Source organism: Hippopotamus amphibius, chromosome 2, assembly GCF_030028045.1.
Source record: "Hippopotamus amphibius kiboko isolate mHipAmp2 chromosome 2, mHipAmp2.hap2, whole genome shotgun sequence".
NCBI classification, from domain to species: domain Eukaryota; kingdom Metazoa; phylum Chordata; class Mammalia; order Artiodactyla; family Hippopotamidae; genus Hippopotamus; species Hippopotamus amphibius.
Window position 1 is genome coordinate 220,817,691 of NC_080187.1, and position 23,466 is coordinate 220,841,156.

The following is a 23,466-nucleotide window of genomic DNA, read 5'->3' on the forward strand; positions in this document are numbered from 1 at the left end:
TAACATTAGCACTCAAACTCCATTTGCCCTTCTCCCATTTCCTAACAATCACTAATCAGCTTTCTGATTCTATGGATTTGCCTATTTTGAACAATTGATTTAATGGACTCATAAGATATATAGCCTTTCATCAGGGTTCATCCATTTTGTAGCATGAATCAATACCTCATTCCTTTTAATGGCCAAATGCTATTCCATTGTATAGTTATGCCATACCACATATTTTGTTTATCCATTCATCAGTTGATAGACATTTGGGTTGTTTCTGCTTTTGACTGTTATAGCAGGGTTGCTATGAAAATTCAAATGCAAGTTTTTGCACAGATGCATATTTTCATTTATTTTGGGTTATATACTTAGGAGTAGAACTGTGGAGGGGTGGGCCACAGGGTAACTTTATGGTTAAGTTTTTAGGTACTCCCAAACTCTTCCTAAAGGACTATACTACTTTACATTCCTATGAGCAGTGTTAGAATTCCAATTTCTCCACATCCTCCTTAACATTTGTTATGGTCTTTTTTATTATAGCCCTCCTAGTGAGTGTGAAGTGGCATCTAACCGAGCTATTCATTTGCATTTTCCTGAGGACTAATGATGCTGAGCATCTTTTCATGTGCTGATTGGCCATTTGTTTGCCAGTTTGGGGTCAATTATCTAATTCAAATCCTTTATCCATTAAAATTTTTTTGTCTTTTTAGTGTTAAGTTGTTAGTCTTCCTTTAAAAGCTAGTATATGACTTGCAAATATTTTTTACTATTATGCTGGTTGTCTTCATTTTCTTAATAGTGATGTTTGAAGCAAAACTTTAATGTTCTTGTGATGAAGCCCAACTTATCTCTTTTTTTTTATTACTTGTGCATTTGATGTCATATCTAAGAGCATTGCTTAAAGTCGAGGTCACACAGATTTACATCTATGATTCCTGCTAAGAGATTCACATTTTACTCGTATATTTAGGCCTTTGATCCATCTTGAGTTAATTTTTGTATACGGTGTAATGTAGGAGTTCTGATCAGTTTTTGCAGACCCCAGCTTCAGTCATATAGAGGATGGTTTTAGTCCACATTTGATGTTCTTTAAGCTCATATCTTTGAGTGTTTGAATTGGGATGTCTAGATTGGTTTAAAAAAAAAGAAAGAAAAAAGGAATGGTTGGGAGACATCAGGTTCCAGCTGCACAGTCCTTATAGCATAGTTTGCTGGGAAGTCTCCTTTTCTGTATATTCACTTCCCAATTGCAGGATATGCTCACCAGGCCTATAAACTGACTTAAAATATCCTCTTTCAGTAGATGAGTGAGCCAGAATGTTCACTGTCTCTGGATCCTCTGTAAGGTCAGGGATCCTATCATGCCTTCCCTGGCATCCAAAGCCAGCTTCTTAATACTATAGAGCAGTCAGGAAATTAGGAGAGTGGTCAGACTTGACAGAAAAAGCAGTCTAGAAGAGGGTGAAGATGGGTCAGAAAACTGACAGTCAAGTACATTAGAGCTTAGAATTAAGTTTAACTTTATCTTAATAATACATATTTTTAGTTCTGAAAGTAATTAATGATCGCTGTGAAAATATAAACATGGTAAAAATTAAAAAACAAAACCAAAAAAAAATCTAAATTGCCACAACCAAGAGGAGTTTAGAGAAACATTACTACTGAACACAATATTTGTGTTACCTTGCAACAGGAAAAGGACACCGAAGGGAAACCTGAGGAAATCTGGAAAAGGTACAGACTTTATAAAATTCACAAAAAATAAATACCCAATTCCCACTCCCCTGGGTCGAAGTAGCACTGTAACATTTAGTGCAACTCTAATAGCCATCAACTGCATGCTGGTGGAGGTCCCTGCAGTTCCCCCACCCGTAAGGCCCCCATGCTTTGACCACCTGGGGTCCAGTAGATACCATCTCCCAGGTTTTCCATTCAGGGAGCGCGCCGGGTTGCCTGCAATGCCGCAGCACCTCGCCCCTGCGGCAAACAGACGCGCATGCGCGGCCAAGTCGGGGGTCGCCACGCGTGCGCACAGCCAGTGTATTAGCTGGTACCTCCGTGGCAAGAGCGGCGTAAGAGTGGTGCGGCTACCGGAGATGCCTGAGGTTCTGTTCTGAGGAGCGGCCAGCGGCACGATGGAGCGGGCCAGGTCAGCCGTGTGGTGTCTTCCGTCAGAGGCAGCATGGGGAACATTTTTGTTTGTCTAATATCCCAAGCTTCCAGAACTAGAAGTATTTCAAGTATTTACTGGGAATCTTGGCTCTCAAGTTCTTTGTCCGGAGGCCAGATGGGACACCTTCTGGAGGCTTGGGGCTGGGCAGACCCTCCTCGGGAGGTGTCCTATTCGCATCTCGTCAGGTCTGGGTGCGTCTGCAGCATCCTGTCGCGTTCCCTCGGACCTTCTCTAGGGTGGCCCTTTGTCCTTGAGGTCTGAGGCCGTGATCGTGGGTGGCAAGGGTACACCGCGGTGGCCGCGGTGCGTGAGGCGGGGGGGAGAGGGGGTACACGGGGCGGGGTCAGTGATGTCCGCAGCCGTGCCCGGGGGGTGGTAGGTGCTGCGTCCGCGGAAGTGCGGGTGTGTGGCTGAAGTGGGCGAAGGTGGTTGGGGTGGTCCCCATGGCACTGGTATGGAGGGGGTGGCCGGGTGACCGCGGTGGCCTTGGCGTGGGGTGATTGGAGGGGGTGGCTGTTGTGGCGGCGACTGTAGGGGGCGGCGGGAGCATTGGAAGCGCGGCCTGTGTTGCCGCGGTGTGCAGGGGTGGCGGGGCCGTGAGGGGGCTGGGGGTCTCGCAGAGTGGCCGTCTGGGCACTGGTAGAGGGGGCGGGGACGGGCAGGTGGAGGAGGCCATCCCTTTGAAGAAAAGGGAGAACGTTCAGTGTGACCGGGGGTGCTCTGAGAGTTGGGATACTGTGGCGAAACCCGTACCCTGCCCCTCAACTGAAGGGGTGGCTGGAAAAATGTCTGGTCCTTACATACTTAACTCCATATTTCTCACACTTGTGGGTTTGGTGTAACATGAGGGATGTGATGTCCACAGCCTGTTCAGTGCATCTTGTGGGGGACCTGCCAGGTTCTGGGATGTGACGCTCAGGGGCGTCATCGCGTCCGCATGGGTTTTCCCTGCATCTGGGATGAGAGTTTCGAAGGCTGGCTCGGGAGTGCGCGGGGGTCGGTGTCACGTCACGGCCATTGTGCAGCTCGGTGAAGATGGCTGCCGCCGCAGCTGTGCGGGCCTGCGCAGGCGCGAGGGGTGGGGGGCGCCGCCCCTCCCCCAGTGCCGCAGTGGGGGAAGGGGACCTGTGCCACTTCTGCCTGGCAGGGGTGTTAGCCGCACCCTGTGCAAAGCGAAGTGCTAAGCGGAGGAGGCGGGCCTGGGTGGGCGGCTGCCGCGCCCTAGTGCCGCAGTAGGGAAGGTGTGGGTTCAGGGTATGCAGGCGCAGCAGCGATGCCACCACCTCCACCCTGCAGTGAGGCATGCCAGCGGAGGAGGAGAGGGTTTGTGCAGTTTATGCTGTATGGGGCGGCCAACCACCCCCTTCACCTATATGTCCAATCCCTATTCCTTCCCTGTTTTGCGGCAGTTGGGGTTGGCGGGGGAAGAACACAGGTTTGCTCAGCGTCTTCCTGGCATTCACCCCCTCCCCGCACTGCCGTAGTGGAGTTGGGGAAGGAGGGGAGGCCAGAGATTTATGCAGGGGGCAATTTGTACGTTCTTTGCCTCCCTGGAATGGCAGGGCAGCCGCACTGTGCTCCTGGCTTTTTGTTACGCTTAAGGGAGAGGCAGGGGCATTCCGGGATTCACTGTGCTACATCAGACAGCCTCCATCACTGGTGCAGGAGCTTTTTTCATTTTTGTAGATATTCCCTAGGTTGTACTGTGAGCAATCAGTTTTTTTGTCCCATTTAAGTGGATTCAGTAACCCTTTAGACAACTCCCGTTCCTATAACCTCTGATTTCAAATTTCCAGATTATATAACTCCACAACTGCATCTTCTTTAGGTGTCTGTCATATTTCTTAATCGCTGGATGTTCCATTGGTGATGTCACCTTTATAGGTAATTTCCTTAAATCTGGGGATGGGGGCTCCTCCAGGGCTCCTAGGAACTGAGGGCTGTGAGTTGGGCTTGCTCAAGGAGAACAGGAGAGAGAAAAGTAGAATGTTATAGGGCTGTGGGTGTATGTGGGATTAGTGAATTCTTGCCCTTAATCGAATTTTTTAATTCATGGTTTCGTTCTATCATTTTTGAAGTTAGAGTTGCTATGAATATTTGCTGAAAAAGGATAATTAACAAAGTAACTTTTCCAGTATTATGTATTCCACTACTTTGATTTTGGGGGAGATATTTTTAAGGATTTTCTTTGCAGGATTTTGATATGCTTGCCTCCCCCCACCCCCCCCCCCCCATCCATCAGGAACAGTAAGCCTGGTTGTGTGCCGAGTTAGAATGTAATTAAGGAAAATGTAAATTCAGAAGCCTGGGAAGCTTTGTTCTGGAATTGTTTATTTTTGAGTAGTTTGAAAAATAGCGAAAGTCAGGTATTTTGCCATACTTACGATTTGCACTATTTTTTATCTGCTTGTAGGAAGATGCTGCTTCAAATATGAACTTCCGATCATTTGGCCCTTTACAAGACGAGTGAGCATCATCCTGGTCCGCCATTTTGTAGTCTTGCCTTCGGGCTCAGGACCTCAATATGGCGGACCCTGTGGAAAGACCTAAAATTTGAAGGTCTCTGTCCTGCCTTGTGAATATTTGGCATAGTACCACTGCTTTTTGAGAATGGGGAGGGGAGTGTGAGCCCTTTTTAAAGTTTAGCACAAGGACACTTAGTCGAAGGACTGTGTGTTGCTTTCTAAGGCAGGGTACTTTGAACAAGAGTTGTTGATGGTTAAGGCAGCACTAATAAAGGTTTGGCAAAGTTTATTTTCTGGTTCCTGGATACTGGCTGGCTCAGAATTCTCTTTGATGATTATACAGGTTTTGTTTTTAGAGGCACTGATTTTCTTCTTTTTGTGGAAAGTTCACAGACTGGGATTACCTCACATTATCTTCGTGTTTATTTTATTTCTTATTCTTGAAGTCTTAGTCATTGAGTTATTAGGGGTTTTTGGGAGGAGAGGTGTAAAGCATTCTCAGTATTTGATAGAATATTAGACAGCTAGGAAAATATTGTGTGATCTCGTCACATTTTACTTTTCAGTGTATTTCCAGATTAGTATTTTTTTTTTTAATGAAAGTGATTTTGAAGCAGAAAGTTAACATTGTGTACATATAACAACATTTTTTTTCCCTTATATGCAGAATTGTCTGAAATGTTGGCTTCTGGGTTGGAAATACAGTTAGGGACATTATAAATGTACTTATGTGTGATTAGAACAGACTTCAGTATTTCCAAAGTAAAGCTGCTCATTGATGATTTTGCATGTAGTTTTATGAAAGATTTGGAAAATTGAATAAAATATCTTTGTATGCTGGTTCTTTTCTCAATTGAACACAGACCTGAGCAACTGATGCAGGTTACATAAAAGAACTGAAGACTTTTTCTGAGGTGGGGATAATGGGGTATTCTCAGTTACACTTAGATTAATCATAATGGGTGGTCTATGACAAAGCAGAGGTTCATGATAATTCCTTTTATTGTATTAATGTATTATGTTAGTAAATATTTTTGAAACTACCATCTTGTGTATCAGTACTTCATCCCTTTTTATGACTTAATGACATTCTATTGTATGGATATACCACACCACATCATGTTTTGTTTATCCATTAATTGTTTGTGCTTTGTGTTGTTTCTACTTTTTGGCTATTATGGTTAATACTGCTAGGAACATTCATGTTTCAGTTTGAGTTTTTATTTCACTCCAGCTAGGAGTGGAAATACTGGGTCATACGTTAACATGCTTAACATTTTTAAGAAGTGCCAGAGGTTGTGCCTCTTTACATTTCTGTGAGCAGTTTCTCCACCTCCTACTCCTGTGATATGAAATGGTATGTTTGTGGTTTTAATTTGCATTTTCCTAGTGACTCTCAAATTGAGCATCTTGTGCTAAGGGAAATTTTTATGGCTTTGGAAAGCAATCTGTTTGAATCCTTTACCCAGTTTAAAATTGTTTTGTCATTTTATTATTGAGTTGTAAGAGTTCTTTACATATTCTGGATACAGGACTTTCATCAACTATATGATTTGCATATATTTTCTCCCATTCTCCTAGTTTTTCTTTCATTTTCTTAATAGTGAGTTTTGAAGGAAAGACTATTTCACTATTGATGAAATCCCATATATGGATTCCTTTCTCCATTAGGTACTATAAGATTCCTTTCTCATCTAAGAAAGCATTGCCTAATCAAAGGTCAAGGAGATTAACAAAGTATATACAGTACTTTTACCATTTAAAAATCTGGTGTGATTTTTTTTTAAATGATCTTTTCTACTGCTTGATTAGAACATTTAAGTTTTTGAAGCAATAAAACATTTTGGGGCCATTGATAAGCTATTTTGTTTCCTTTGCATAATCTAACATGAATTCTTTAAAATAGCATGGGTTCAAGGAATTATCTTTTGGGATGTGTCCTTTGAATTCTGCCTTTGAAATATTACATTGCATGACTTTTATAAAATGCCTTTCCTTCTCTCCTTTCCAATTTGACATTTTAAAATTTCTATTTCATGAGTGGTTCCTGTAGTTTCTAATCTGGATGACCCAAGTAGATTTCATGGTCCCTTGAGCAGCCATTTTGTGAGATGTTCCACAGATTATGTCAATGGCTATGTTTTTTTATTTCTTAAGCTTTTTAAAAATTTCTTGTTTTGCAAATCCTAAGAAGCATATGCCCAAGAGGTTGCTTAAATAGACATTTTGTAATTTAAATTTTATGCTTTACTCCATTATACAGAAGGATCTATTATAAATAAAATATTTTTCAAAGTATTTTTAGAATCAACATTGCTATTTTTTCAGGGATATGTAGGTAATGGGTAGTATGTCTGTATATAAATATATCTCTGTAAGCGTATAGTTTTATATCTGTATATGTGAATATATGTAGGAATACACAATTTTGCTTGATTTTTTTGATCTTTTTTTCTACCAAGTTTTCTGATGTCAAGGGGATGCTAAAGGGAGAAAGTGGTTTTAGGATAGATTCTGACTTATTGGTGAATAAAGATCCTCTAGTATTTTAATTTTACCTTTTTTTTTCTTTCCAGTTCTATTGAGATATAATTGACATACATTACTGTACCTTGTTTTAATTAGAATTAGTTAGATTAGTTAGATGGACTTTAAAAACTCAGTCATACTAAAGATAGTTCTGAACATAATCTTCTGAACATAATCCTCTTTCTGCTTCAGGGACCGTTTACACCTGAGACGGACTACAGAACAGCACGTACCAGAGGTAGAAGTCCAAGTCAAACGTAGAAGGACAGCCTCACTGAGCAATCAGGAGTGAGTACAGTCAGGGTTGAAAAACAATTTAGGGCATTTTCAAATTGGAACAAAATATCGTGCAATCAGCGGGCTGAAATGAATTTAATTAATGAAAGAAGCTTGTGCATGTTATATTGATATAGCAAAAAAGCAGTTAAATCATCCTTAACCATGTTGTCCTAACTTAACTTTTGTTAAAATTTTAGTAATATGTATTTCCCTTTTTTTCCGTACATGTGTAGGTGAGTGGTATCTTCAAAAAAATTTACATCCTTCAACATATTTATATTAAAATTATTTCTGCTGTATTTATGTCGTTACTAAATCACTTTTTGCAAAATGTTCTGTACATGGAAAAGATGTTAATTTATGTATTCATGTTTGCCCTGCAATACTTAGAATTTTATTTTTAGTTAATGCATTTATCTAGTTAAAAACTTGAAATATATACATTTTTTCCTTCCTTTGTTTAGGATATACATATGTTTCTAGAAGGGACATTTCAGTTAAAAGTATATTGACATTTCTAATGACATGATACATGTTAAGTCTACATTCAGTCTTGTGCATTTTGTCATTAACACAAATCTTGACAGTATCAGTGGTTAACAGTTTTCTTTCCTAAAGCTGTTATTTTTCAAAATTATAAGTATTAATAATACATGAATATAATCTCTTTGTAAAACACATAACTTTGAGATAAAAAGTGAGTATCTACTTCAAGATACCACTAGTCCCATTCCCCTTCTCTCTCCAGAGATAATCCTCAGGTACTTTGATCTCTGTCATTTCAGACCTTTCCCTGTGCATTCATGTGTAAGCACATGGGGTGGGAAGAGGCATGTTTGTGATTTGTTTACGTACATGAGATTTATTCTGTAACAGTATGCCTTGGGGATCTTTCCATGTCAGTGCATATAAATGTACTTTATTTTATAAATTGCAGAGTGTGGATGTTGTCATAACAGCTATATTTATCATTAGCTTACTGATGGATATTTAGGTTGTTTGCATTTCTTAGTTATTACAATGAAGATAAGAGCAGTCAGTCTGAAGATTAATATTACAGTTGTCCCTTGAATAATGAGGGAGTTGGTGAGCAACCCCCCACATTGGCAAAAATCCCCATATTATCTTTTGAGTTCCCTCAAATTTAACTACTGATAGCCTACTGTTGACCAGAAGCCTTACTGATAACACATTTTTATGTTGAATGTCTACATATATTTTATGCATTCATGACATACCTAACTTTTTCTTTTTTTGATATTTCTAGGCTCTGTGGTTTATCTGCAAGTTTTTTCAAATTGTTGCAACTCCAAAAAATTTTCCAATGTATTTATTGGAAAACAAATCCACATATCAGTAGACACATGCAATTCAAACTTATGTTCAAGGGTCAGCTGTAGTTATTAATATTTATTTGTATTTTATTTCACTTATTCAAATATGAAGCTTTTTACAGAAATTGTTGTAAAAAGTGGGTAGCATTTTGTGTCTTGTTTTCGGTATTTGCTCATTTTATGCATGCAAAAATTTCAGTATATTTGCCCATTTAAAATTATTGGTGAGGCAAAAGATTTTTCCATTTTCTCGTGTTTATTTTACTTTACTTATTCTTCAGCGTTCATTATTCTTTCCTTTATTACATTTTTGTTTTGGAAATTACTTTGAAGAGGAATATTTTATGAATGAATGTATTATATAATTTATCCTTTATAATAAGCATTTGCCTATTTTCTTTTATATGGTAATGTCTTTTTTTCCCCTTCAGTCTCTTGTAACTTCAGAGTTTTTAATAGTGGCATTTTTTCCTCCCCAGAATATCTTGAGGTAGTTTAGAGATTGTGGTGGAGGTATGGGAGGAGATTTCTTGGTAGAAGATCTTTGTTAGTGGGTGAATATATGTTATATTTTATTAGAGCCTGTATTCAGTGCAGCATCAATGTAGACCAGTATAACAGGTGATCATATCCTAAACTTGTAAAAGCCTGCTTTAATTTTAGGTGTCATTAATTTGTCCATATCTATGAAATATTTTGTTGCTTTTGAAGAAGAAATAACTTCATTTTTCTGGTGTCCATTGTATACATTATGTATAAATACTAGAGAGCGCTGCACTAGGGGGAGAATCTGAGGGGAGTTTTGAGTTAGGAGAATAGTGTAATTTCCCCAGTCACCTTTGTCCATTTTAAGAGTGAGTGGATTATAGGAACAGGTAAGCAGTATTGATATTCTCTAAGCGCAGCTTTTGTACTGAGCCATCTAGTTAGCATTAACTTTGGTGTGATCCTAGAGGCCCACCATGAATAACAAAGATACTCCTATCACTTGTTAAATTCAAAGGATTAGAGGTTACCTCCTAGGAACCATGGACAAATTCAGGCCTCATTCTTTATAACAGAATGTTAAAAATGTTATTTGAAAACTACAGAAAATAGTGGAAAACCTTTTATCACAGTCCCATTTTCAAATCCAGCTGCTGTTGAATATTTTCATATATATATACTTATCAACAAGGGCAGAATTGGCTGGTGATTTCTTTTTTTCATGCTTGTCTTATTAGCCAGCAACCTGTGTAACTGCCTGCATCTTATTCTCAGAATCAGATTCACAGCCAGATGACTGATAGGTAGGAATATGTTGAACGTTTTTTTCCAGAATTCCCTGATAACTTATAGATGGTCTTTACATAGTTTGAGAGCCTGCATAGCCTGGGCCCTGGAAGTTCTTTGTTTCAGGTAGTGAATTGTCAGCATGAATGACAGCCTTAATTTCTCACTGGAAATGCTTTAAAAATGCCCACCTCCCACCCTGCTCCTGGGTGTTAAAGAATTGTTTCCAGATTGGGAAGTAAGTAATGGATGATACTGATGATACTTTCACAGGGCATTTTAAACCAAAAGAGCTCTTTTTTTTTTAAGTTCCTTGGTAGCATCCCCAAAGAGGGTAAGTATCCCTCAATTGCAGTATCCCTGTGTGCAGAGAGTCTCATGGTTTATAGTTTCTTCATAAGGTAATGGCATGCTCTGAGCCTAAAGGAGGATCTCCTTAAATGTAAGGGTCTTTTTTCTTTCACATGGTTATCTAAAGAGGCAAATGTCTTTTCATTTGTGTGTATTGTGCTCTTATCATAGGTGTCACCTGTACCCCAGGCGATCTCAACAGCAGCAGCAAGTACCTGTGGTGGATTTCCAGGCGGAACTGAGACAGGCATTCTTAGCTGAGACACCAAGAGGTGGTTAAAGCAGTATTGGAACACCCAGGTAGCTGATTCCAAGAGAGGAAACAAACAAACAAACAAAAAAACAGGTTAGAGCTGATGCAGTCATGATCAAGAGTAAAGAACTAATAAAGAGTAGAGTGTTTGGAGGTCATTTAATTATGTGGGATATGTTCAAAGAAATTTTTTTCCTTAAAAGCTTCATACAAATAAACACATAGCAGAAAGTTTAAAAAAGTAAAAGCAGGACCTTAATGCTCTTACCCAGACACTTTTGTCATGCATTACTTTCCAAACATTATAGTCTTTGCTTTTTAGGTAGTTTTGTTCATATTTAACTTGTACTGATTTTCAACTTAACATGAAAAATATTTCATTATAAATAGCTGTTGAATGTCCTCCTAATATGTTTTATAATTCCTTTTTGTGAGAGACTTCAGTTTTTCTGCTGGTAGTTTGAAGTAGAGCTTCAGTGAATTGCTTAGCATAAGACTTCAGATAGGATCAATTCCTTGGGTATGCAGATATAAAAATAAAGTGAATCAAGGAATTTGAAGTAAGGTACATTTTCTAAATTGCATTATGAATTATTAAATTCTTTATTGCCGTGAAAAAATACAGTGCCAGTTACAATTTTCATCTGCATTGATTATGTTAATTACATATAATTTGTTTCTTTTGAATTATAAATACACATCACATCCATTAGCAAATGAGAAGCTAAATATTTTCCCATGCTTATTTACTAATTATTTTTTTGTCTTTTTCTCACTTTTTTTTAACCAATGTGTTTGATTCAGCTGATAATGTAATAAAGCTATTAATCCATGATTTTTCAATGTTATGTAGATTTATTTACAGTGTATCTTCTTGTGTTGGTTGCTTAGATTTTTAGGAAAATGCTGTTAATTTTGATTTAATACTTTATTTTTTCTTTCTGACTTTTTAAAATTTTAAGATTTGAATGACTTCAATCCAAAGGGTTTAATATATACTTTTTGGAAACTAAGAGAGGAAAGGAGTTTATAGATGAGCTTTCTTCTAGATTTTCTTTATTTCTGTTTTGGAATATAACCCCTCAACTCAAATCAATTAGGCCTGTCTATGGTGGCCATCATTTTGAATTTTAAAGCAAAGGGAAAACTCTCTCCTGCTGAATCCTTTACCCAGCATCCTACAGTAATTGTCTGAACTTGATTGCAAGACAGTGGAATTGATTTCAAACAGTGGAATCTGATCATTGTCCTCAGCTGTTCCCCAGAGTAAGGGCATTTTTAAATGAGTGTGCATAATTGATTTCTTGTAACCAAGAACTTTTTGGCTGCTTAGTGCAGTTTACTCTTGTAAGTTCCTGAAGTATTGTTTAAATCATACATTATGATCTATAACTAGGGTCTTATAATTTTCTGAGTTTCAAGTGCTAGTTTCAGTTAAACAGTACTTGTTACTAGGATTGTTTTAGAGGAGAAGTTGGTGAACTGTCTGACCCATTTGTTGCCTATTTTTGTAAATAAAGTTTTATCGGCACACAGCCATGTCCATTTATTTACATATGGCCTGTGGCTGCTATTGGCAGTACAGTGGCAGATGGGAGAATTTGCGACAGGTTGAATGGCAGGCAAAGCTTACAATATTTATTATCGTTCCATTAAAAGAAAAAGTTGGCTAATTTCTCTCTTAGAGAACCACTTTCAAAGATGAAAACACTAGGGTGGAGCTACTAGCGGAGTGGTGATACTACACAATGTGGTGAAGGGAAAGCGGTTGTAGAAGGAGAGTATATGAAGTAAATATTCCAGGGGCGAAAGCCAGATGGATTTCTGGAATAAGAGCCAGGTCTAAGACTTGTGTTAAAGTCTGCTATACATGTAAATGGTTAAAGATATTTTAACAGTTGATATGTTTTCATTTTCATTATAAAAATCTAAAGCATGTGAGTGATAGCCAAGAAAAATGGGGAAGTAAAGCACAAACTTTAAATATCCTTGTTTCAACTGCAGCAGTATGATACTGAATTTTCTTTCATTTTGCTCATTTGCTTTTCTTTTGAAAATGTAGTTAGTTGTAATCATGCTTTTAAACTATTCTACTTATATGTATATCATTAATGTTCCTTCATTTTATTACATAGTCTTCACAATTATCATTTGTAATGAATAAATGATGGTCCATTCATGGTTTACTTTTCCTTTGTACTTGTGGTTTTTTTTTCCCCCTAGTTTGCTATGCTGGTATGAATATTAGTTCTATATTTTTAAGATATATTTGGTATTTTAAATTTATTAGGATACGGATCCAATTTTGGGCTGCAGAGTATAAATATTAGTACGATTCTTAAATGTTTTATTATGTTGCTTTCTAACAGTATCATAAGCAGTGTTGATTGCCATCGAGAATAATTACTAGAGTGATTTCTTAGTAGCACCTTTGTTATCTTATTTTTCCCCTTTGATAAATAAACAGTTCCAAAAAGGGAAAAATTATTTTCCTCTGGTTTAACTGGCATTATTTTGTGGATTAATAGTTTACACTTATTTGTGTTTTCTCATATTAGACTTTTTGCATTTTTTTTTTTTCTGTGAAGGGTCTATTATTTAACCAGGAGAATGAGCACTAATACATTACCATTATTCTGTGACTTCTCATTTCTTATATGTTACTTGGCCAATATATCATTTGATTTAAGGAAGCTTTATATGTTTACGTAGTTTAATCATTTCACAGTCCACACTTTTCAAGCGTTTAAGAACTTCCTCCTCTGAGAAATACCAGGATGTTTCAGTCAGGGTCTCTGGGCCATTTATTTGCTTATGTGCACTTTTCCTCAGGAAGATTTACCATAACTGCTAATTCCTTAGTGCAGAGCGTTATTGCTGCACTTGTCTTCTCAACATAATACATTTTGTTCTCCTTTGCTGTGGAGATACATTTGATCATTCTACAAAGTGATATATCTCCTTTCCTTTACAAGGATTCATGATTATGGTGTGGTGAATTTAGGGATGAGAGGTAACTATTTCTAAATGTCAAATACCTCTCATTAAGGGAAGCCTTTCTTCAGGCAGTTAACCCCTATTCTGAGTGAAATGTATATTTCTTATTTATACACATTATTTTACACATATTGCATGTTTATATCCCCAGTTCTATAGGTCTCCAGTTCTTTAGTCTATGACTCAAATTCCCAGATGCATTTTTGTACTTAATAACTGGGTAACAACATAGTGGGTGTGGGAGGGATTTGGAACTTCAAACAGGTTGGATGGACATACACAGGCCTGACTGGCCTTCCTTTTTGTTCTGATCTACTATACCAGGAAATATTGCTTACATTTGTTGATCTTTTAATAGCTAAACTCTGTGAACTAGGGCTGATTATGTATGTGTTAACTGAAATGCTAAGGAGGGATAAAACATTTGAAACAGGTGGTCAGATTGGGAAATCTGAACTCTTGATTGGCGCTTGAAGGTAAAAGCCCTGTCTTTGAATTTTAAACTTTTACTGGGGAGGTGACTGACAACAGATTCCCACCTTAAATGCACATTTGATATTGGTTCCCATTGTATTAATCTTTACATCAGAAATATTTTTGTGATTACATTTCTTTCCTTTAAATGGAATTTTGGAAAGCTACATCCAGCCCTGCTTTTTTTCCTAGTAATCACTGTCTTCTGGCTCATTGTCTGGTAGCATGTCTCCATTGTTCGTAATGGAGTAAGCTCTAGTAATAGTGCTTGTTGAGCATTTAGCTCTGTTTTTGTTTTTTGGAGGCACCAATGACAGAGTAAAAAGTAATCTTATTGTGAAACTTTGAACATTATTTGAAGGTCCAGACAGTTTACCTTTTACAAACAGCTTTATTTGTGTATAGTTCATATACCATAGAATATACCCAGTTGTAAACAGGTGATTTTTAGTAAATTTACAGAATTTTGCAGCCATTGCCACACGTACTCTTAGGATTTTCCATTATCCAGGTAAGATCCCCTCGTGCTCGTTTAATTCATTCTCCATTTCTACCCCCTAGTTCAGACAACCACTTAATTTACTTTCTGTCTCCATGGATTGCTGAAGATCTTAAATCTTAGATATACTATCATAAAAATGGAAATCGCTTGTGATTCAAACGTATACCAAGTATTCCTGAATTTGTAGTCTGCTTTATAGAGAATCTTGTCAGAATTCAGAACATTTAAATTATAGGCTTTAAACTTCTCATGTGAATTTGGATTAGAAACTGCATTTATTGGGAGAGGAGGATTGACTTTCAGGAAAAGCTGTACAAAGGATGCATGGCAGTTTGCATGTGGAGAGCAAAGCTTTTTTTAGAAAACCTGATACCCTCCAAGTTCTCATAAAAACGTATTGAACGTCCATCAAATTTTGGTAATTATAGGGAAACATCCCCTTTACATTTTACCATCCTTACTGGATTATTTTATATCATGTTCTCTTCTAATCTGGGGTTACAGTTGCACATGGATAATGGTATCCTCACCATTATTTTACTTTATTGTTTTGATGTTGCCACAGTTCATAACCACTATTTAAATGATTTCATTTTCACATCCTAAAATAGATAATTTTAAATGTACTTAACAAGTTTATGTAAATTTTCTTTATTGAAAACAGTGGAGACAACAGTCTTACTGGAAATGTTTGCATTGTTAAAAGTACAATTATATCAGATTTTGTTTATGATACTGTGTTACTTTTATGCGTAAATCCAAATTGCCATTCAAAAGGAACATAATTTGTGTATTTCCTTTTAAATGAGTCAAATTAGCAGTTTCAGACCCTTTACCAGTTTTGGCTAGGTTTGGTTTTCATACTTATTAGAAGCATTTTCTTAAGTATACTGGGAGGAAGTGAGAGTATTGTTCTAATGCTTGTTTCTTTGGTTACTGAGACAGTTGAATGCACCTAAGCATTCAGTAGTTGTATGTCCCCTTTTAACAAAGGACATTTTAAACAGGTACATGATAATATATTAGGTTATTGGTAAAGGGAGATTTCCTAGCATTATTTTGAAGGAACTTTGGCTTGGAGAAAGGGAATATTGAGTTGAAAACATTTAGGTGATTCAGCTAAGGAGCAAAAGTTTGGACTAAGAAGTAATTCAGGTGGAGAAACGTGGATACTGAACTGTTGAAGTTGAGATGACTTGGTATTAATTTGTGACCAGAGAATGAAACACTACCTTAATTAAGGATGGAAAGAGAAAATATTACATTTTGGGAATGGAAAATGAAGCTTATTTTTGAAACATTTAAGAATTTCTGTGTAAAATTAAATTCAACAAACTGTTAACTCTAGGTGTGTAAAAAGTGGGAATTAAGGTGAAGGAGTAGTGAAATTGGGTGTTTACTTGGTGGGTATGAGGGGGTGTTTTTGAATGTCTCTTATAGTGCTTTTCATGTAAAATTGTCTGCCTGTTTGAAAACATGGTAGATTGCAGTGCAGCTAGATCATGCTTTCCTCTGCAGGCTCCATCTGCTATTTGAAGCTTCCGCCCCAGCTTGCATTGTTTATAGGAGAACCTGCGTCATACCTTTATCTGTAGCCTTCTCTTAGGTCTTAAGGATCCTGAAACTTCCCTGTGGACATTGGATTTGGTGAAACAGCAATCATGGTAAGATATATATTAAGGCAGAGGGGTGCGAAGCTACTGTAAGGGCCTATTATTATAATGGATTTCCAGAGTGTGGGGTGTTTTTTGGGTTCTTAGTAAGGAATTTATAGAGATGATAACCTCATTGCATGGAATAACAACTGGAGAAAACCTGTGTCTGTTGTCCTGTTATAGTGGTATAATGGTTTGGGAAACATCTTATGAGAGATCTTGCATTATGAGGAAATTCAGAGGAGAGTTTATGGTCATAATTACAGTGGTAAGGGACCATCCTGCAAATGGGGGACTCTGAGGTTAGATTTCAGTAGATTAAAAACTCTAAAAATGGAGGGTCCAGTGAAAACAGAGCCCAGGGAATGGGCTTGGTGGGTTCAGTGGGGAAAGAGAAATGGAGGGGCTTGGGGCTTTGAGGCTTGATTGGTACAAAGGAAAACTGTAGAGAGAGATACAGCATCCTAATCTGTTTTGTGTTTCTGTTTAGGTTTAGCTAATCAAAAATACATATTCTTAACAGGAAGGATATCCAAAAGGGCTTGAAAATTAGTTTTTGAGGAATGGGAAGAATGTTAGATTTTACAGTGGTTTGTGGTCTTCCAAAGGGCCATAGTATGTAAATAGAGATATAGTATTTCTGCATATTAAAGTTTCAGTGGAGTGGGCGATTAGGGTGAAAAATCTTTTCAAAAGGTGTCTAAGCTGGACAAAAATTAAAGAAAAAAGCTTGAGGAACACTGATCAAGGTTCTGAATGATATGAGATGTGTAGGGTATGGTGGAACTAGGATAGAGGCCTTTCCTTAAAAAGGGGACTGAAAAATAATGCATTATATTTGCATTGGGTTGATGGGAGTTGCAGAGTTTGGAGATAGGAATTTCCCACCATTTGGCTAGGTGTCTAGGGGAAATGAAATAGTCCACAGGATCAACTATTCAGTGGGAGGGTTGAATTGGGATTAGAATTGGGAAAGGACAGGGATTAGAATGATTGAAAACTGAAAGGGAGAACTGGGTTTGGGAATCTATTGGGGAGGAAATATATTTAAGGCAATGGGAAACTGTATGGGGAGGGATTTTGAGAAGTTGAGGGTTCCATAGGGGATTATAAATGGCCCTGGGTCCAAATTTGGTCTAGTATCTTAAAGGTATGGAAAAAAAAGGGGAGGCATGATATTTTTGTTAAGGAAGCCAGGTTTGGATTGGTATAGGAATGGGGAAGAAACAGGAAAGGGTTAGAAAGTAGCTACGGACAAGTTGATGACTACTAATTCTTCTCTTACTCCTTCCAGACTGTGGGAAAGAGCAGCAAGATGCTGCAGCACATTGACTATAGGATGAGATGTATCTTGCAAGATGGCCGGATCTTCATTGGCACCTTTAAGGCTTTTGACAAGCATATGAACTTGATCCTCTGTGATTGTGATGAATTCAGAAAGATCAAGTAAGGCTGCTTTGGGTTTGCGCAGTGAGATACTGAGGGAGAGGCAAAACAGTGGTCAGAGTAACTGAAGGAGGTAGGGAAAATGGCAGAACTGGTCTCGTCTAATGCCCTGACCTCATCTTTGAATGGGATTGTTCTCCTAGTATTAGAGTCCTGTATCCACACTACTGTTTTAATTTTGGAAATATAATTATGTACTAAACTGCAAATAAGACTGGTATCAAAATAAGTTACATTTATTTAGAAAGTTGAGAAATGTTATTAATAGGTAGCATTAATCTGCAACATTGCTTCAGATTGAAAGAATCTTAAGAATAACAATTACTCTTCATGGTTGAGGAGTTGAGATGTGAATAGAATAGTTCAGGCCAGGTCTAGCAATTGTTCAGCCAGCCTCTTTGCACGCCCCTTGTTTTATCGGAATCATCATGGTCAGTTTTGATTTGGTCTCAGTACTTAAGCCTCCTTCCTTATTTATCTTTGTGATTTGCCCATGCTGTTTCTTCAGAAATAATCTCTGTATGCTTGTGCCTTACCATAGAAGGCCACCCTCTTTGCATCTGTGATTGGGGAGCTTCCTTTAACAATAAGAGCATGCCACTTGGTAGATCCCAGGGGCATTCTACTTCCATTCAGTTAACTTTTCATTCAGAGTATTTGGGTCAGTACTTGTGGTATCTCCAGGCGTTTAAGATGGCTTTGTTTCAGGCTCTTATATTGGGGCACAATTTACAAGGCATCACTCTTGACCATTGGCTTGATTTCTTCCGTTTCCACAGTTAGTGATATACTGTCCAAAAATTTAATTTGACCACTTCACTTAGGGATTTCAGATGTGAAGAGTAAGGCAGTGATGAGCTTTGCCTGCCTGCTATAAGTCTGTTCTTCTCAAATCGGAATAGAATTAGTAACCTTCCTTGTTCTTCCCTTTTTATTTATTCTTATTCTTTTTCCTGCATACAAAGTTGAATCATTTCAGAAATTCTAGGATGGTGAATGCTTCAGTGTTAATTTTTTCTTTTAAATAATCTGCCTTTTTACTGAAAAGAATTAAAAAAAAAAACTTACAATGTTAATAAACACTAAAAACATTTGACAAGTCCTTTAGGTATAGTCTTGATTTCTGTTTCACTCTTCAGTAAGTTATAGGGATAATTTCACCTGAATAAAGCATTACCTATAGTATGTGGTATAAGCCTCATGCATGTATGATTTTTGCTGCTGACAGATGAAGAAATTAGAATCGCAGAGGTTAGAAAAAAGTTTAAAAAAAAATTCCCATGGTTAAACAGTATGTGGTAAGTCAAGGAGTAAACAGGTGTCTGTTATTAAAAACTTTTTGGCGTGCCGTCATTGTTTATTGCTGTTCCCATCCCTTATTTCAGTTGTCTGTTAGCAATATTTACTTATTTAGTTGAAAAATGATTTAAATCCCATCTTAACATGAAAACTTGAGTTTTCGGTTTGCCTGTCTTCAAAGTCTTAGCCAGTGGCGATCATTTTATAATGTATAAAAACACTGAATTACTGTGTTATGTATCAGAAAACAACATAGTGTAGGTCAGTTATACTTCAAAAACAAACTCATAGAAAAAGAGATCAGATTTGTGTGGCTACTGGAGGCGGGGGATGGGGGAGGGTGAGTTGGGTGAAAGTGGTCAAAAGGTACAAACTTCCAGTTTTAAGATAATTAAGTACAAGGGATGTAATGTACAACATGGTGAATGTGATCAACACTACTGTATGTTACATATGCAAGTTGTTACAAGAGTAAATCCTAAGAGTTTTCACCAAAAGGAAAAATATTTTTTCTTTTGTATCTATAAGAACTGTTGGATGTCCACTAAACTTATTGTGGTAATCATTTCATGAAGTAAGTCATTATGTTACACACCTTAAACTTACACAGTGCTGTACGTCAAATATATCTCAGTAAAACTGGAAGAAAAAAGTAAAATTCCAAGATTTTCAATCAGTACTCTTAAAAAAAATCTTAGTCATATCATTTACATCTGTGTTTCACAAAGAGGAAATAAGTTTTGCTACAGTATAACATTGAGGGAACATTCTGGAAGATTGAAGTATGATAGGAAAAGAGCTTTACCATTCACCTTATATCAACTGAGTCTAGTTTCATTTGTTTCTGTAATAACTTGCTAACTGAGCATGAGCATCTGGGCATCAGTTATTGTCTTAATTGGTAATTATAAAAATGTTAGTGAATGAGTGATCCATAACTTACCATACTAAATTTTTCTTGCAATTTATAGGCCAAAGAATGCTAAGCAGCCAGAGCGTGAAGAAAAGCGGGTTTTGGGTCTGGTGTTGCTGCGTGGGGAGAACTTGGTTTCCATGACTGTGGAGGGACCACCCCCCAAAGATGTAAGGAAGATGTAGAACAGGAGAGAGCATTAATGTGGAAGGACATCACATTATTTGAACTATTTGCTAAATCAGGGTGCAACAGCGGCACAGTATAGTATACCTTTGTGAAGTAAAATGTGCCTGGCGCTTAATGTAAGTTCTTGCTTGTCTGTACTGGGATATTAAAGGTTTTCTGATGGGTTATTCTACATGCTGACTATAACCTAGATAAAGGTAGGAGTTGCTGATTTATTTTCTCTTGGTAAGGTTCGTGAAAATATATGGACTCCCAGTTTGACAAATGTACACTTAATCTGTAGGATGCCTCCTGTGGTGCTGTTTTGAATACAGAACTAATATGAGATAGGTGATATGGGAAAATGGTGGGAAGGGGCAATTTTTTAGGAGTAAGATTATTGATAACTTTCATAAATCATTTGATTTCAATCTGTAATTTTTTTGTCTCAGACGGGCATTGCTCGGGTACCACTTGCTGGAGCTGCAGGAGGCCCTGGGGTTGGCAGGGCAGCTGGCAGAGGTGTTCCAGCTGGTGTTCCAATTCCCCAGGCTCCTGCTGGATTAGCAGGCCCTGTCCGAGGTGTTGGGGGCCCATCCCAACAGGTGAGGAACCAGAAGTTTTTACATTATTGGTGCCTAGAGCCTGAGGCTGAAGAGATTGAGGAATCTGAGTGTACTTCCTATACTACATAAGCAGCATATGCTGTGGAGGGAAGAGAGGTACAGATATACATTAGGAAGGCAGTAGATTAAAGCCACCATGATAACAGTAACTCACCATTGTTGGCGAGTGAAGAGGAATATGGATGGATAAACCAGAGTTGAGAAAATGTAAAGCGGGTGATTAGGTTAAAAGGGGACATACTCACTTTGAAGGAGTGTATGATAGTATGCCAAGATTTTTTTTAAATGAGAATAACGGGAGAAGTGCACAATTGCTGTAATTATTTTGTGTTTAATAGTCCATGGTCATCCTTTTATTTTCTGTTTTTGAGTGAGGCGAGGAAGTGCCTTACCTTCGCTGTCTTTCTAACCCCTCCTTCTCAGGTAATGACCCCACAGGGAAGAGGCACTGTAGCAGCTGCTGCAGTTGCTGCTACTGCCAGCATTGCTGGAGCCCCGACTCAGTATCCACCAGGACGGGGGACTGCGCCTACACCTGTTGGTCGAGCAACCCCACCTCCAGGTAAGGAAATGATGGGAAAGAAGTAAAAGAATTTGATTCTTAGATATAGGTGTGGGTCTGTGAAAAATCATATCATCTTGAGGAGTGATGATGAAAAATACTCTTAAGAAGATACTGAATTAAGACCCAGCCTAACTACCTAACTAGGAACTTGGAATATGTTTTCCACTTTTAGACACTGATTTTTAACGAGAGGATTTGGAGTCTTTTTGAGTTGGGAATGGCCTACATGGCAGTGGGCAAGGAGAAATTGTTCAACTCTTTACTTAGTACTGGGCTTATTTCTTTAAATATCCTGTGTTTAATGCTGCCATCTTAGCTGATTTATGAGGCCTTTATTTCTGCCATTTTTCATTCTAGGAATTATGGCTCCTCCACCTGGTATGAGGCCACCCATGGGCCCACCAATTGGGCTTCCTCCTACTCGAGGGACGCCGATAGGCATGCCCCCTCCAGGAATGAGACCTCCTCCACCAGGAATAAGAGGTGAGTGGGTATATATATTCTCCATAGTGCTAGTCAGGCCCCTGAAAATTTATATGTTTTTCTACTTTTTTATGGTCTCATGAAATTCTGCTTTTTCTTTTCAAGGTCCACCTCCCCCAGGAATGCGTCCACCAAGACCCTAGGATACTATTGATCCTCCTTAGTAACTTTTTTTCCTGCATTGCGTCTTGTGAAATGTGTGGAGTGTTTGTGAGCTTTTGTCCCCTCTGCTGCATTAATATTAGCTAATAAATGCATAGAGCAATTAAACTGTGAGGTACTGTTGTACATTTTTTTGGCCTATTGATTTTTTTTTGAGGTCAGAGTGAAGACTGAGATTTTTCTGGTCTTGAAGTTATTATGGTTGAGGTAAATCCTGTTAACCAGCTCATTTAAATAATTTTCTCTTTAATTCTTAAGATGAAATGGTTGTGATGCTTGTTTCAGCTTCCTATCTGCACTGACTAGTGTCACATAATAAGCTTTACACATAAGGAAACTTGACCAGGGGGTAAAGTGGTTGATCTGAGACTCACGCATAGTCCCCTCTACTTAATATTCCATACATACTTGAAGGAAAGTAGGGATGTAATGAAAGGCCTTATAAGGCCATCTATAGAAGGAAGGTGTGGTACTGAATTAGACTTTATTCTTTCAATCAAAGCATTTGGAATAGGAAGGTACTCCTTTTCCTTGCAAGTTACCTCAGTTGATGAGCTTTTTACGATGCCCTTGTATCTGTGTGGTCAGAGAGATGACAGGATCCTGGAGTAATCGTCATTCCCTACCAGTGAGTAAGTATTTACTTACAAATTTTTAAATAAGTGGCAGAGCATGGGTCTTGGGAGCTGGGGAGACTGCATATTTGAGACAAGTTGTGTTAACCACTCGACCACTACGGAAGGCCCTAGTTGACACTCCTAAGTACAAATTACGATTATATCCAAATGCATCACTTCATCACTTAGTGATGCATGGGAAGTATTCAGAGAAGTAAACAATATCTTCCAATTAAATAGTTAAGGAATGCCCAAATATCTAGGTCCAGTTAAAGTTGGTTATGGAACAAAGAAATCACTTTTAAAAGGAAGAGGTGGGAGGTTTTAGGTTTACAGCTAAGGTTTCAACTAGACAATAAATAAGTCCTTACTGATTGTAGGAATTAGCTTGTAAAATACGACAGTTAACGATTGGTAATAACTCCTTAATAATTTAAGACTACTAGACTGATTATGTCTTCTTCTTTGATTTTTATCATCAGAGGTTGTATCTGTGTCGCCTTTTCCAGCTTTTAAATCATGGCCTTTCAAGTAATAGTCTCCGGAAGAAAAGGGGCCTTCAAAATGACTATAGTTACTGCACCAACATCTTATGATCTATCCCAAAGTAGTTTTTAAGATTAATGGCCAATATCAGGTAAGGAACAAAAGGAGAAAAGCCTTCCTTGGTTTAAGAGATTTTTATAATATATATGTAATACTTTTCTCAGACTTTGTGAATGTTACAGAGAAAATTTGTGGTTACCAGAGCCCCAGGCATCTGGTTTTATAGGCAAAACCATTCTCTTAGGATAAAATTGACCCTGATATATAGGACAGATATAACCCTCATATTTTAGACCAGAAGTATGTATAGAGCCTTATTTTCTGAGAACTCTGTTCACTGGATCAACTTCAAATAATTTGTGATACTTT

The 23,466-nt window shown here is 38.0% G+C and overlaps 2 protein-coding genes across 3 annotated transcripts; both read left to right on the forward strand.

Moving 5' to 3' along the window:
• Window positions 1–2,051: 2,051 nt before the first annotated feature.
• SNURF (SNRPN upstream open reading frame) lies at window positions 2,052–16,281 on the forward strand. 2 transcript variants are annotated; one of them, XM_057724944.1, is made up of 4 exons: window positions 2,052–2,137; window positions 7,348–7,443; window positions 10,563–10,691; window positions 16,136–16,281. In XM_057724944.1, the coding sequence occupies exons 1-3, from the start codon at window positions 2,124–2,126 to the stop codon at window positions 10,669–10,671; spliced, it is 219 nt and encodes a 72-aa protein (XP_057580927.1). In that variant the 5' UTR covers window positions 2,052–2,123; the 3' UTR covers window positions 10,672–10,691; window positions 16,136–16,281. The 2 variants fall into 2 exon arrangements, with proteins under 2 accessions (XP_057580927.1, XP_057580926.1); XM_057724943.1 differs by lacking the exon at window positions 16,136–16,281 and having other exon boundaries at window positions 10,563–12,763.
• On the forward strand, window positions 16,199–21,993 carry SNRPN (small nuclear ribonucleoprotein polypeptide N). Its single transcript, XM_057724942.1, has 7 exons — window positions 16,199–16,281; window positions 17,567–17,718; window positions 19,989–20,100; window positions 20,551–20,703; window positions 21,148–21,286; window positions 21,647–21,772; window positions 21,878–21,993. The coding sequence occupies exons 1-7, from the start codon at window positions 16,279–16,281 to the stop codon at window positions 21,913–21,915; spliced, it is 723 nt and encodes a 240-aa protein (XP_057580925.1). The 5' UTR covers window positions 16,199–16,278; the 3' UTR covers window positions 21,916–21,993.
• The last annotated feature ends 1,473 nt before the right edge of the window (window positions 21,994–23,466 follow it).